The following is a 12,750-nucleotide window of genomic DNA, read 5'->3' as shown; positions in this document are numbered from 1 at the left end:
AGGAACTGATGCCAAGGGCTGAGATCATACTATTCAAACGCGGTTCCGCAGCTGGCAGTCCTAAGAATGTAGTTGCAGGAGCCCTGCAGCACAAAAGACCGGGGGTAGAGCCAAACAGCCAGCCACACAAACATTTTCTATCCTGTAAGGTCAGAAGTCCAGGGCTACAGTAGTACTTCTGGCTTGCATCGAGTTACACAGAACGTCGGCATGGCATCAGATCTGCATCAATCACTGATAATACTATTTCACGATATTTATTGCTTCCGACTTCGACATGGCTTCATCGATCAAAAGAATTCAACCGGCTGCTTCTGATGGTCAAGGAAAACAAAGAGATGATACGGTTAGTATTGTCGCAACCTTACGTTCTCATCCAATAATCAACCGACCAAAAAATGGAAATAGTGTTTAAAACCGTGTTCAAAGCAAGATTACGATCGAGGATGGATTGGTTGACTTTGCATGTCATCTCTGCTTGCCCATTGTGTCTGCTTTTTAAAACTCTTCTCTCACATTTCCCTTCAGGCTCTTGAGTTTACGCTTCTGCGACTGCGAAAAAAAAAAAAAAATCCCATCGGCATACTGGCGGTTTAGAGTCCACCCCGTTACGTCAACGATAGGGGCAACGCCGTCCCAGAAATCTTGCTCCTCATTCCACTTTTCCCCTTGCTCGGGATGCGTCCGGATCTCATCCTCCTTGAAGGCAATGGGACAAGGGAAGTCGAGCCCCAGGTTGTGCCAGTACCTGCAGCAGCACTTGTTTGCCACCAACGAAAAGTTATCCGTATGAACATCGTATAGTGGTTGAAGGGACTTTCCTCTCCACCTGGATTAAGGAGTCCCTCAATGGAATGAGAATGCTCTTCCAAATGTTGTCAACGTATGTATGGAGCTGCGTCGCGCTTGGCCATGATTGAACAGGAAAATTCTGCTTTCTACTTACCTATCAGAGGCATTCTGTCGGCTCCTAAAAGTAAAGGAGCATGTATACTAATTCTCTCCCCAGTTACACTCTTCTCATCTGCATCGAGGTCATTGATACCTCCGGGAGTTCGAGGACGGCGACCCCATTGGTGGATAAGGACATGCCCTGCCAGTCGATCTCACATGAGCTGTGGACCGCGCTGAGGAAGAGATTGTTCCGGTGAAGAGCATTGTGCCATAGATAAGGGGCCATCAAAGCAGAGTCGTTCGGAAGAAGAACCTTTGCACACCTTTCAGATACCTCTCAGTCAACAAGATGCGGGCTTCAAGAGGATTTTGCGATGCGTCATCCGCAGTCGCGTTGGAGTTGCTCTCTGGGAGCGGAGTTGTGAGGATCTTGATCCATTCCAGCTCCCGGTGAACAAGAGACAGGTGGTATAGTTGTGAGACGGTGGGAAGAGGGGTGAATGCCCGACTTACAAGAGCCACGATCCAACTCCATGGGTCGTGTTCATCCTTCCTCGAGTAACCTCCTACAGCCGGACCAATTATGAATTTTGTCCATGACAGCCTTTCTCGTATGTATCTTTGGACACACCACCGCTGGTTTCCAGACTGCCTACAGTCGTCAGACAAGATGGAAAGGGATGCACTGGACGAGACGGACAGCCCATGTGCGTATGCAATACTATTATGCAGAAAATATGCGTCTTCCTCCTCGTCATGATGATGGCTGGAGAAGCCCACAACGCTGGACGGTGCCTACCCAAAACAGCAAGCTCCAAGAGTTGAATTACTTGACTCTGGAGTTGTCCTGACATTGAAGAACGTTGATTCCGGACTTTAGCGCAGACTCAAATTTCCCATATGTCTTGCTCCATGCCGAGTGGAAGGTCTTGAGATACCACCCTCGACAAGTACAAGGAGAAATACATGTTGTCGAACGATACTCCGTATTGGCGTTTCGAATGATGACTCCTCCCGCTATGTACAAACCACTGTACGAATTTCCCGCAGATCTTCAACAGAAACAAGCCGGGGACAGCGAGTATCATGCCAATTAAATAGACTTGTTGACAAATTAGACAGTCGTTTTGGAACCTGGCTGCCGCCACATAATCGACACAACTAGTCAAGATCCTTTGCATCGCTTGGCTCCCAAGGATGCTCCTTTTCGACAGACAAAATGAGAGCCTCGTGGGCTGGCGAGCGAGGTTTAATATCAAACTTCCACGGAAGAGGGTGGCTAATGACACCAGCCTGGAACTCCGCCTTGACATCCACTTCCTTACCGTTCTCAACGGCCTTGGTAACATTGAACACAGCGAGTGATCGAGCAATGCTGAGGTAGACAGTGTTGTCAGCGAGGAACCGGCCAGGGCAAATGCGGCGCCCAAAACCGAAAACGATATTGTGAGGATCCAACTCAGGCTCCCGGCCGTCGACACCAAGGAAGCGCTCAGGCTTGAACTCCATGGGATCGTGATACACCTCAGGATCATGCGTGAAAGCCCTTTACGCACTGGTTAGTGTCGAACTCATGTCGAAAAAAGGCAACTTGAGATCGTACCAGATGTTAGCCATCACCACAGAACCCTTGGGGATGTAATAGCCTTGATACGTGTCATCTTCGGTTGTCATGTGAGGAATTCCCATTGGTGCCACAGGATGCCAGCGCAGCGCCTCCTTAACCACAGCATCAACATATGGAAGATTGGGACGATCAGCAACTCCGGGCAATCGGCCAGATCCAATCACGCGATCAATTTCCTCTTGTGCTTTGCGCTGCACTTCGGGGTGCAGGGTCAGAGCCAGGAAGAAGATCTCGATCGAGCACACAGTCTGCGACTCATCAGTGAGGGATCGTGCGAGATGGACAAGTCAATGCATACCGTATCCGCCCCACCCGTATACAAGGAAGCAGCGGTCCATTTGGCGACCAGTTCTTCATCACTGCCGGGTTTGGGATATCCTTCCGCCTTGAACAAGTTGGAGAGGTAAGACGGCTCGTATTTACCAGAATCCATCCGGCGTTTGACGAAGCCATAGGGTCTGTTGACAACATTTTCAAGATTCTGCCTCCATTCCTGCGCAAGCCGCTTGAACTTGGCTCCCGGAAACCATGCAGGAATGTGTCGCACTGGGACTGTTAGTTTCGTGCATTTGACCTCGCGTGGGCGCACCGATTCACCTACAAGCCGGAATCATATCAACAAGCCATGCACCCGGTGTTCCGGCGATCGAGAAGTGCTCGAGGGCCAGGTTCGCGATATGAACCAACGGGTCTCGGCCGTGCGGGTCAATCGTGTACCCATAGGCGATCTTCAAGATAACCGCTCCGGCCTCCCTGAATCAACTCAGCCTCCTGTATCCAGTCGATTATGCTGCCGGGTAAACATACGTCTGAATGTGCTTCACAAGGTTCTTCGGATCCTTCAAAACCCTCCACAGGAATCGGTGAACCTCAATCTCCTGCAACTTGTTGTACTGCGCCACGGCGGCTTCAGAGCCCATATAAGGTTGCATGGCCTTGCGGTACGCACGGAATCGGTCCGAATAGGTTTGCATCGCGAGGATATGCTCCCACCCCACCCTATGCCGTGAAACATTTAGCGGTGTGTACGAGTACTTCGATTGCACTTGGATACAGACATTCTAGACGCGAAAATCAGGTCCGGCCGCGAGGAGTAGACTGACGACCGTTTCGTCAAAAGCTCTGAAGCTATCTGGTAGTCATTGAGAAGCACAATGGTTTGCCCCATGACAGTAACAGAGCTGATGGGCCCTGAAAAGAACAGTGCCAGTTAGAGATTGAACACTCCATCCAGCTTTCCAAGTCATACCATAGCGCTCCTTGTGCTTCGCCCAGTGCACCCAATCCTGGGATCCCGGAGAAGGCAGGTCTGCAATATTACCGACAATTGGCTTCGGCGGCGGACCTGGAGGCTTGGGGCCCGGCGGCCTCTTGGATGTCAACAAGATTTTGAGGGCATAGATTAATGGAACTGTTATCACCAGAATCACAAGCGTAGAGAAAGACATGGTGAACCTCAGGTGATTGCTGGCACACTGAGGAGGGAGCAGGAGGAGGAACCTGAAGGTCAGAAAGACCGGAGCATCTAGCTAAGAGGCAGAGAATCTGTTCGCGTTACAGAGTCGGGGGATAAGACATAGGTAACCTATCTGCGGAGGAGGAGCACCGATCGAAAACACAAAAACCGAGGACGAGCACACGAGAATCCCTCTCTTTCAAGTTTCCAACTTGCTTCGGGGTTTTGACTCCGAGCATCCGTACGAGTAGTTAAACTTTCAAGTAGGTTACGAGGTCTCCACAGTTCGTCAACGTGTCGATTCCCCCTGTATACGCATATTATTACGAACTTACGATACGTACGGAGTACGTAGTAGGCCTACTAGTTTATTCAAATATGTCTTGGCATCTGGTTGCCCTTTGGTGAAAACACAAAAGTCCAGACATAAAGATCGAGGGAGGCCTGGCTTGCTAAGTCGTAATCTTGCCATTGATCTCTCTCATGGATCCATCATGGGTTCGTTGTGCACCTGCTTTGCAAATTACCCATTGATTGCGGCTCTTCCGAGTACTGCTACGAGTTTGCTGGCCAGTACGGCAGTCTGCGGCAACAAATGGGATTGGAAGCGTGATCCTCGATTTCGTCGAATTCGGACATGAAGCTTGCAACGAGACGCTGATCCTGTCAACAGCTTTTGCTTCCTGTGGCATGCGTCAGGTAAGTCAAGCCGACGCAATCTCTGTTAAATGGCAACAGAATACAAGTAGTCATGATAGTCATCTAAGAGGGAAACATTGGCCCTGCTGATTGCGCTGAAAGGTTTGTTCTACTCCGAAGATCCAACAACGAGACTGTTTTTGGTGCAGAAGCTTCCTTCGCCGACTCGTGGGTTAGTCCATCATAAGACGGTACCTTGTGTGTCGAGAAACTGCTTCGACTTGGCCAAATACCATCAACTGGCACCATGGATGAGACAGGAAACTACCATCTCGAGGGCCAGATGACGGGCAGTCGATGGTGCACCCGCTGGCACAAGAGCAAATCTGCTGCTGGTTTGAGCAAATCTCACGTATGAAATCCTACAACGGAAAGGCTTGATGGTGGAATGGGCAACATCAGAGTACTCGATTGTCGGGTACTTTGCTTCATGGCTCAAACGAACAACGTGAGCAGATAAGACCATGCCTTCTGAACTCAATCATGCCTCCGGAGTCACTTGGAAAAATGAAGCTCGTAAAATATAACTATCCGAGCAAGAAGTCAATGACCGGTGACAAATGCGTTCATGCTGCCATGCGATGTCAACTGAACTTGTCAACGACAGCGTGATGGAATTGCATGGATACTCTGGCGTCCACATCGAGTGCTCGCGCGATTGTAATGTTACAGTCCAGACTCGGTACTCCGTACGTACAAGTTACAGAAGGCAGATGGTCATGAGTCATGTAGATGATGCCGAGAACTTTTTTTCAAAGTCAGCGGGGACCCCGATGGGAGCGGTCAGAAGTTGTTGTGGAGACATCTTGTCTAGACTCTGGACTCTGCGCGCTCTGTATCCGTAGGCTGTGCACCAATCGGGCGTCTGCTTGAGGTTGCTTAGTATCAAGGAGCTGCAAAACATCCATCATGTCGGAAACCCTCTGTGAATCTGTACTCATCAGTTACATCTTCCCCCTGATTTTAGTACAGTAAGGTTACCTGTTCATCACGACGGAATGGAAAAGTCAGAGGTTAACCTGGGTGTTCTCGTACCTCAGTGGGGGTCCAGATTACCGAGTTCTTGGAGCGGGTCTGAGCTGTCCTGGACTCGTGGTGCATAACCTCGAGCTTAATCTATTAAACTCCGGCCTAAAGCCGAAGTGAGTTTCAAATATACTAACCATGCGGAGTTCGGCCGACACAACGGCCATCACCACTTGTCTGTTTGTTGGTTGGAGAGACAGCTTCAACCAGTCCTTCAAAATGTCCGGTGGCCATTGGCATTGAGAGACTTGCCTGGATTGGCAATTCGGCAGAACTCCCCATCAGAGAGGTTCCTGAACTTGACATTTCCCCGTCCAAGACAAGACAAGCTTTTGGCCTTTTGCAAGAGAGACCTTGATCTTGGAGTGAGGATCAGACGGACAAGACGACAAATGGTTCTGGCATGATTACGGTAACTAAGAACGGAATACTTATGCACAATTCTCTAGGTACGGAGTAAGGAGTACTCCGTAATTATCCATCTTATGCTCTGGATCCAGAGTATGTACTCCATACCTGGCCACTTCAACGGCCTAGGATTTGCAGAATGTTATCAGGCCATGGAGAATTGGAGGATCACACCGGCAAAATCAGTCAACCAGCAGCAACCATCACTTCCATAAGTATCACAGTGCTGATTCTGCTGAACCACATCTGCTCCAGCCGCGAACCGGTAAATTCCTGAATAGGACAATACATAGGGTATTTATGGAGACCTCGTAGTGAATACGGAGTACACACACATACTGCACTGTAAATACCTTAGGTAAGTGCCAAGGTAGGTTAAGTATATCTTAACCTAATGATGAGCCTCAGAGAGCCTGAGAGAGGAAGGTTAACGCGAAGCTTAAAGAGTTCTTGTTCCATGGGTCCAGCAGCCACCCCCTAATGAAACTCCACCCATTCTGCCCGTCTGGCGACTTGTGATTGGTTGGGACCTGTTGCCTCAGTAAGCCACTCCGGCATTTGAACAAGGTTAAACGCTAGCGTGGGTGTGGATTACTGTAGTGGGCAGATTGGCGATACATATTTCACGATGGCCGGAGGTCTGCAGAATGATTGGACAGCAATGAAGGTTTGACGGCTCCACTTCCCGGCTCTCGGATGTTGGAACTGGGATTGACGGAGCATGGTCCGCACTGGGTAAGTGCTCTGTGGGTTTTTAGGTTAAGTTTGACGAGCAGAGTTTGAGGCTCCGCGAAGGACTGGATTACGACGAGGAGAAGCTCGAGTTTCCTTCATTTGCTGGGAGCCAGAGATTACATCCAGTAGCAATGCATTCAACGCATACTCTTGTCAGAGGATTCTCCATTCGTTGTGTTGGCTGTTGGAAATTCGTTTCTTTTTGCCATGATTTTATTCTGACTCAGTTACTTACTCTGTACAGTAACTAGTTATCCGAAGTCAAAGTTAAGTGAGTTAACTTAGCGATCACTCTCCGACAACCGTTGTTCCAAAATCACAAATTTCCAACGCCCACACCGCGAACACAAAACCTCATTGGCTCCAGAGGCAGAGGCCAAGAAACTACCCCTGTCAGGAATAATTGGCCCAAAGCTGCGAATCCTTGGCGGCTCTCCACCTCAATTACATACCTCCCGGCTCCATGGCTTTGGGTTGACCGTTGAGGCGTTGACTGATTCATAATTTTCGATGTGCAATTGTGCATATGCCATAACTATGGGATGGATAGGTGAATTCTGCAAAACAAAGAACTAGTCAAGTGCCAGTTATGCAGATTGTACCACATCCATACCGTATGCACTGAGGACTCGAAAGCAAGATCCATTGAATTGTTGAGTGGACTTTCTGCGAACTAAAGCATTGTTCAGAATCTCCAATGACGCACAGAGAGAGAACGTGCATATTAGACACGTTCCAGTCCTCCTTTAGTCTGCATCAACAGAAAAAAGAAATGAGCGACCAAAAAGAACATCATCAGTTCTCAGCTCGACGTTAGCTGTTACATACGAGTCCCCCTCCGTAGGGCGTGCGCCGTAGAATGTTCGATATTTTCCACTCCCATCCAGAAAACGAATCAGCTTTAATCGCCCAGCTGAGATCAACGATCGCGAGATTATTAAATCCGTCGCTTCGGTGACGGTAACAAAACCGGTTTACGAATCCAGACATACGCCGAGAACGCGGCCGAACCAGGAACTTACCTGACTCGGCTATACGGAGTCTTATTACATACATAGTCCCGCGCTAATCGCTGCATGATGCTAAGAAGAACTTGACAGGTCGAAAGCTGTCGATTTTCCGCTGTCACTGTGGAAATCCTCATCTGACAAGGCTTGTCGGCCGGCAGACGGGGCAAAGTGACATGTCGATCTATCTGCAGGGGTACTACTTAGACAAAGGATTGATATCCTAACCACGATACGACGGTGTCGTCGTTGACAGGGGACGTTTAAAGATCTCGGGCGGCGCACGAGCTGGAAACACTTGGGTCAAGATCGATCTGACCTCCAAGTTGTTCCTGGATCTCGTTGTTGTCAACGACGCCCTTCAAGATGTCGTCTCTGGCAGACGGGCCATTTGGAAGCTTGTCATCATGCGCAGTAAGATGATCGCCGTCCAATCTCCATCATCTCAGAGATTCAAGTCGATACTGACTTTTGTCCTTGCCAGCTGGATTGCTTCGCCCTCGCGGCGAATCAATCAAAATGTGCCGTGTCCGATATTCCATGCCTATGCATGGATATGAATTTCTTCCAGTCCGCGACTGGATGCGCGACAATGGAGTGCGGAGTGAGAGCAGGCCTGAGTATGATGATGCCTGCAACCAGATCGGTCTGATGACGCTAACGCCGAATCCAGCTGCAACGAATACCACGATGGAAGTCTGCCAGGTGCCTCAACAGAGCCAGGAGCATATCACCCCGATCCTCGCCGGGGTCCTTGGAATGTTGGCTCTGATAATGGTTTCGTTGCGTGTCATCCAGCGTGTCGTATTCAGTCGCGTCTTCTGGTGGGATGACGCACTGTGTGTGGCCGCGCTTCTCTGCGCTGGTCCTTTGAACTGTGTGATGTTTCCAAGTGAGTCGAGTCTTTGTCAAAAATTGCCCATCATGAGGCTAACTCCGGGCAGTGAAAAAGTTCGGATTGGGACGGAATATCTGGACCATTCCTTTTGATCACCTGGAGAAACAGCTCATGGTAAAATCAAAACCCCCGAGCTTACTTTGTCATGTTCTGACATCGTATCTGCGCAGCTTCTATACGTGGCCGAGGTCCACTACATGGTAGCTGAGGCCCTAACCCAAATGTCGATCCTCGCATTTTACCTGCGCATATTCCCGAACAGGACTTTTCACAAGATTGCGTACTCACTGATTGCTCTGTCGGCTTGTTTCGGCATTTCGAATGCATGCGTCATGATTTTCCAATGCACTCCTGTCAGTTTCTTCTGGCTTGGCTGGGACGGTGAACACAGTGGTCATTGCATCGACGTCAATACGTATTCGTGGTACAAGGCTGCAATGCAGATCGCGATGGACCTGGCGATTATCAGCCTTCCCATCAGACCTTTGATGCACTTGACTCTCAACCTGAGGAAGAAGATTCAGATCATCCTCATGTTCTGCACGGGCTTCTTGTGAGTCGCCGTTATCCCTGCTTGTCGTCTACATAACTGAACCATTTCAGGATCACAGTCATCAGCTGCCTGCGACTGCAATCTCTTATCGTGTTCTCGGAAACGAGTAACCCGACCTGTAAGTCAAACCTCCGACTCTCTGCGGAGAGCATGTCTAACACTCTCTCGACGTTCAGATGATAACACGCCCGCTATTTACTGGAGCGTTGCTGAATGCGACATCGCAATCATTTGCGCTTGCATGCCTCATATCCCTGCCCTTTTCAAGCATTTGTTCCCTTCTGTTTTCGGCCTTCCTTCGAGCTACTACAACAACATTACCCCGACCCCGAATGCCCAGAGTCTCTCGGGGTCGCTGCCGTTGGACAGAATTCGAAAGGACACCTCGTGGCAGGTGTCCAGCTCAGAAACCAATCTGGTGAATGAGGCCGGGATGAAGGGGTCCCGGATCTGAAGGAGCAAAGGGAGTTCATTTATGGACGGTATGGCAATGCAGTTGGAGCATGTGCTTTCGTCCACGAGCTAATGACTGGGAACTACTAGGGTACAATAGATGAATTTTCTGAATGTCGCAGGCATGTATAGAGTCCTGAATAGGTCCATTTGGGATTGGAGAAAATGCTTTTTGATTCCCTCTTTTGCCTTCGTCGACTCTGTATTTCAAGTTTGCCTTTTTTCTATTGCATGTACGTCCACCTCGAGCTCCGGGTGGCTTCAGAGGCGGGACCATACCTTCCTTTAATCATCAGATTCTGACTCTTGATAACTTTTTCCTTGACAAGTTTGCTCAGCTTTCTGCCACTCAAGTCCCGGTGAAATCGTAGCCTGGGAAATACTCTCACGATTGCATGTCTTCTCTAAGTGCCTGTGGTGAAGTGATGCGATGCTACACCAAATCCTGCAGAAGGCGCTTTGGGTTATGATGAGCAACCCTCTGAGGCGTTGATCCCCAGAAGTAACAGCTTGCCACTGAACGGATGGACTGCCCCTTGGCCGTGGAGCTTCGAACACTCAGATGCCTAATCGGGTCGATGGATGACAAGAGCCCGCAACATTCTACGGCGGTGGAACGCGTCCATGCATGATGGACAACGACACGTGAATATACCGTTGTCAACTAGGAGCTACTACAGTAGTATTGAAGAAATCAGAGAGTTCCAGGTCGTAGTAATACACGAAGCAAAGTCTGTTGTTGGGTTTCAAAGTAACTACCCGTACAGTAATGATCCATCAATCCGTTTTCAACTCCCCAAACTCCCATACCTCGACCATCAAATATACTGCCATGCCGCAAACGAACCATCGTACGGAACTGCAGCCGCCGTGAATGTGAGGCAGTCCTTCACATTGCCCGTGGGGACCGTCGCGTTGTTCATCGCCGCAAACACTTGCCACGACGACGGATTCTCGGCGTCATCGGGGCAGGCCATGAATCCGTCGGCACCGAAGCCCTTGAAGGACCATTGACCGTGCGGTTCGCCCGCCACATGCTTGAATCCACCGATCGCAGCACCGGGTGGTACGTAGGTGGAATGGGCGCGGGTGAATCCAAGTTCGCCCTCGGGGGTGACATAGAGGTTTTGGCCGCCGGGGACTTGGACATACTAGTGGGTACGTCTTGTCAACATGCATGTTCCATTTTCCTTGTTCCTTGGTCAAGGTCTTACCAATGAACTCGATCCAAGGATGACCGTCTCTTTACCCGGCGGGCAATTCTCAACCATCTCCGGGCAATATGTGGCGGGCAATCCACCCAGCCAGAACTTTGAGCCGCGCGCTTGCATGGGCAAGTAATGGATTCCGGAGCCGGTGCGGAGAGCCATCACTCGGAAGGCATTTGCCGAGTCTGTATCGGCGGCGGGCGCCGGGGCGGCTGCGGCCAAGACGGGCAGGATCGATATCACCAGCGTCAAGAATTTCATGATGCCGTTGGAGATAGTCCTCTGATGCCTTGAACGAGTACGGAGTATGGAGACGGAGTAATTGGAGTAGGCTCCTGTTGATCAAGTGATGATTGATGGATTGATGATCTGGTCTCTCGGTACTGTTATATAGCTACACAATACGAGCGACAACTGTCCCTTCGTACAAATGATCCTATTGTTGAGTACAATGTTGTCCGGTGCGATCGAATGCCGTTGACCGCATGTCTAAGACATGAGTTGTCGATCACGAGCTTGTACCCAATTGGATGGAGAGGGGTGTATACGAATAATATAGTCAAAGGTGGAGAAAGAGCTAAGAAAGCTTGGTGCAAGGCTCACAACAACACTGCCAGTTCTCCGGACAAAAAAAATGCATGGAACTTCAAATCGCAGGCCCTGGGGTTCCAGGATACGAAAGATACTGTACTCTATGTTCGTAAAAAAGATGACCCACGGAAAATGGAAAATGCTGACTTACTTAATGAATTGTCATCATGCCCCTTTTTTGGAGAACACTGTCACACTCCGTACGGAGTACTCGGAGACATTTGGTTGAAGCAGAATCCGAATACTCGTAGTAACTAGGTACATCGTAGTCTCCAGATACATACAGTAGGTACTCGTAGTGCGACCCCGGCTCATGTAGTAGTCATATTCCTCTTAACTAAATTTATGAAAATTCACGTGATTTGCATCACTGATCCACGTGATTTGTTTTTAGTCAGCAACGCGCTTCTGTTTACACCTCCCTTTTTGATTCCTCCGGAGGATCACACCGGCAAAATCAGTCAACCAGCAGCAACCATCACTTCCATAAGTATCACAGTGCTGATTCTGCTGAACCACATCTGCTCCAGCCGCGAACCGGTAAATTCCTGAATAGGACAATACATAGGGTATTTATGGAGACCTCGTAGTGAATACGGAGTACACACACATACTGCACTGTAAATACCTTAGGTAAGTGCCAAGGTAGGTTAAGTATATCTTAACCTAATGATGGATTATGCGATGCGTCATCCGCAGTCGCGTTGGAGTTGCTCTCTGGGAGCGGAGTTGTGAGGATCTTGATCCATTCCAGCTCCCGGTGAACAAGAGACAGGTGGTATAGTTGTGAGACGGTGGGAAGAGGGGTGAATGCCCGACTTACAAGAGCCACGATCCAACTCCATGGGTCGTGTTCATCCTTCCTCGAGTAACCTCCTACAGCCGGACCAATTATGAATTTTGTCCATGACAGCCTTTCTCGTATGTATCTTTGGACACACCACCGCTGGTTTCCAGACTGCCTACAGTCGTCAGACAAGATGGAAAGGGATGCACTGGACGAGACGGACAGCCCATGTGCGTATGCAATACTATTATGCAGAAAATATGCGTCTTCCTCCTCGTCATGATGATGGCTGGAGAAGCCCACAACGCTGGACGGTGCCTACCCAAAACAGCAAGCTCCAAGAGTTGAATTACTTGACTCTGGAGTTGTCCTGACGTTGAAGAACGTTGATTCCCCACACAAAACGAC

At 49.5% G+C, this 12,750-nt stretch overlaps 4 protein-coding genes across 4 annotated transcripts in view; 1 reads left to right on the top strand and 3 right to left on the bottom strand.

The window, feature by feature from the left end:
- Positions 1–2,055: 2,055 nt before the first annotated feature.
- VTN31DRAFT_3439 (uncharacterized protein) lies at positions 2,056–3,969 on the bottom strand (the record flags this gene model as incomplete). The annotated part of the gene is made up of 7 exons (XM_069403718.1): positions 2,056–2,440; positions 2,498–2,769; positions 2,820–3,067; positions 3,123–3,274; positions 3,329–3,520; positions 3,580–3,712; positions 3,771–3,969. 7 exons carry the CDS (start codon positions 3,967–3,969, stop codon positions 2,056–2,058), a joined length of 1,581 nt encoding a protein of 526 aa, XP_069260764.1.
- A 4,249-nt stretch (positions 3,970–8,218) lies between these two features.
- VTN31DRAFT_3438 (uncharacterized protein) lies at positions 8,219–9,757 on the top strand (the record flags this gene model as incomplete). Its single annotated transcript, XM_069403717.1, has 7 exons — positions 8,219–8,266; positions 8,337–8,472; positions 8,526–8,744; positions 8,797–8,864; positions 8,921–9,303; positions 9,354–9,421; positions 9,480–9,757. 7 exons carry the CDS (start codon positions 8,219–8,221, stop codon positions 9,755–9,757), a joined length of 1,200 nt encoding a protein of 399 aa, XP_069260763.1.
- An 817-nt stretch (positions 9,758–10,574) lies between these two features.
- Positions 10,575–11,225, bottom strand: VTN31DRAFT_3437 (uncharacterized protein; the record flags this gene model as incomplete). The annotated part of the gene is made up of 2 exons (XM_069403716.1): positions 10,575–10,907; positions 10,971–11,225. The coding sequence occupies 2 exons, from the start codon at positions 11,223–11,225 to the stop codon at positions 10,575–10,577; spliced, it is 588 nt and encodes a 195-aa protein (XP_069260762.1).
- Positions 11,226–12,216: 991 nt separating this feature from the next.
- VTN31DRAFT_3436 (uncharacterized protein) overlaps positions 12,217–12,750 on the bottom strand; it is a gene marked incomplete at both ends in the record, with an annotated part of 2,461 nt that continues 1,927 nt past the window's right edge. Inside the window, 3 exons of the mRNA XM_069403715.1 lie at positions 12,217–12,431; positions 12,497–12,513; positions 12,566–12,660. Of these exons, the coding sequence (XP_069260761.1) occupies positions 12,217–12,431; positions 12,497–12,513; positions 12,566–12,660 (327 nt within the window). The remainder of the gene's footprint in view (positions 12,432–12,496; positions 12,514–12,565; positions 12,661–12,750) is intronic.

Source organism: Thermomyces dupontii (assembly GCF_041956625.1).
Source record: "Thermomyces dupontii strain NRRL 2155 unplaced genomic scaffold VTN31scaffold_3, whole genome shotgun sequence".
In the NCBI taxonomy this organism is placed as follows: Eukaryota; Fungi; Ascomycota; class Eurotiomycetes; order Eurotiales; family Trichocomaceae; genus Thermomyces; species Thermomyces dupontii.
Note: the sequence above shows the minus strand (reverse complement) of the source record. Positions and strands in the feature narration are given on the sequence as shown.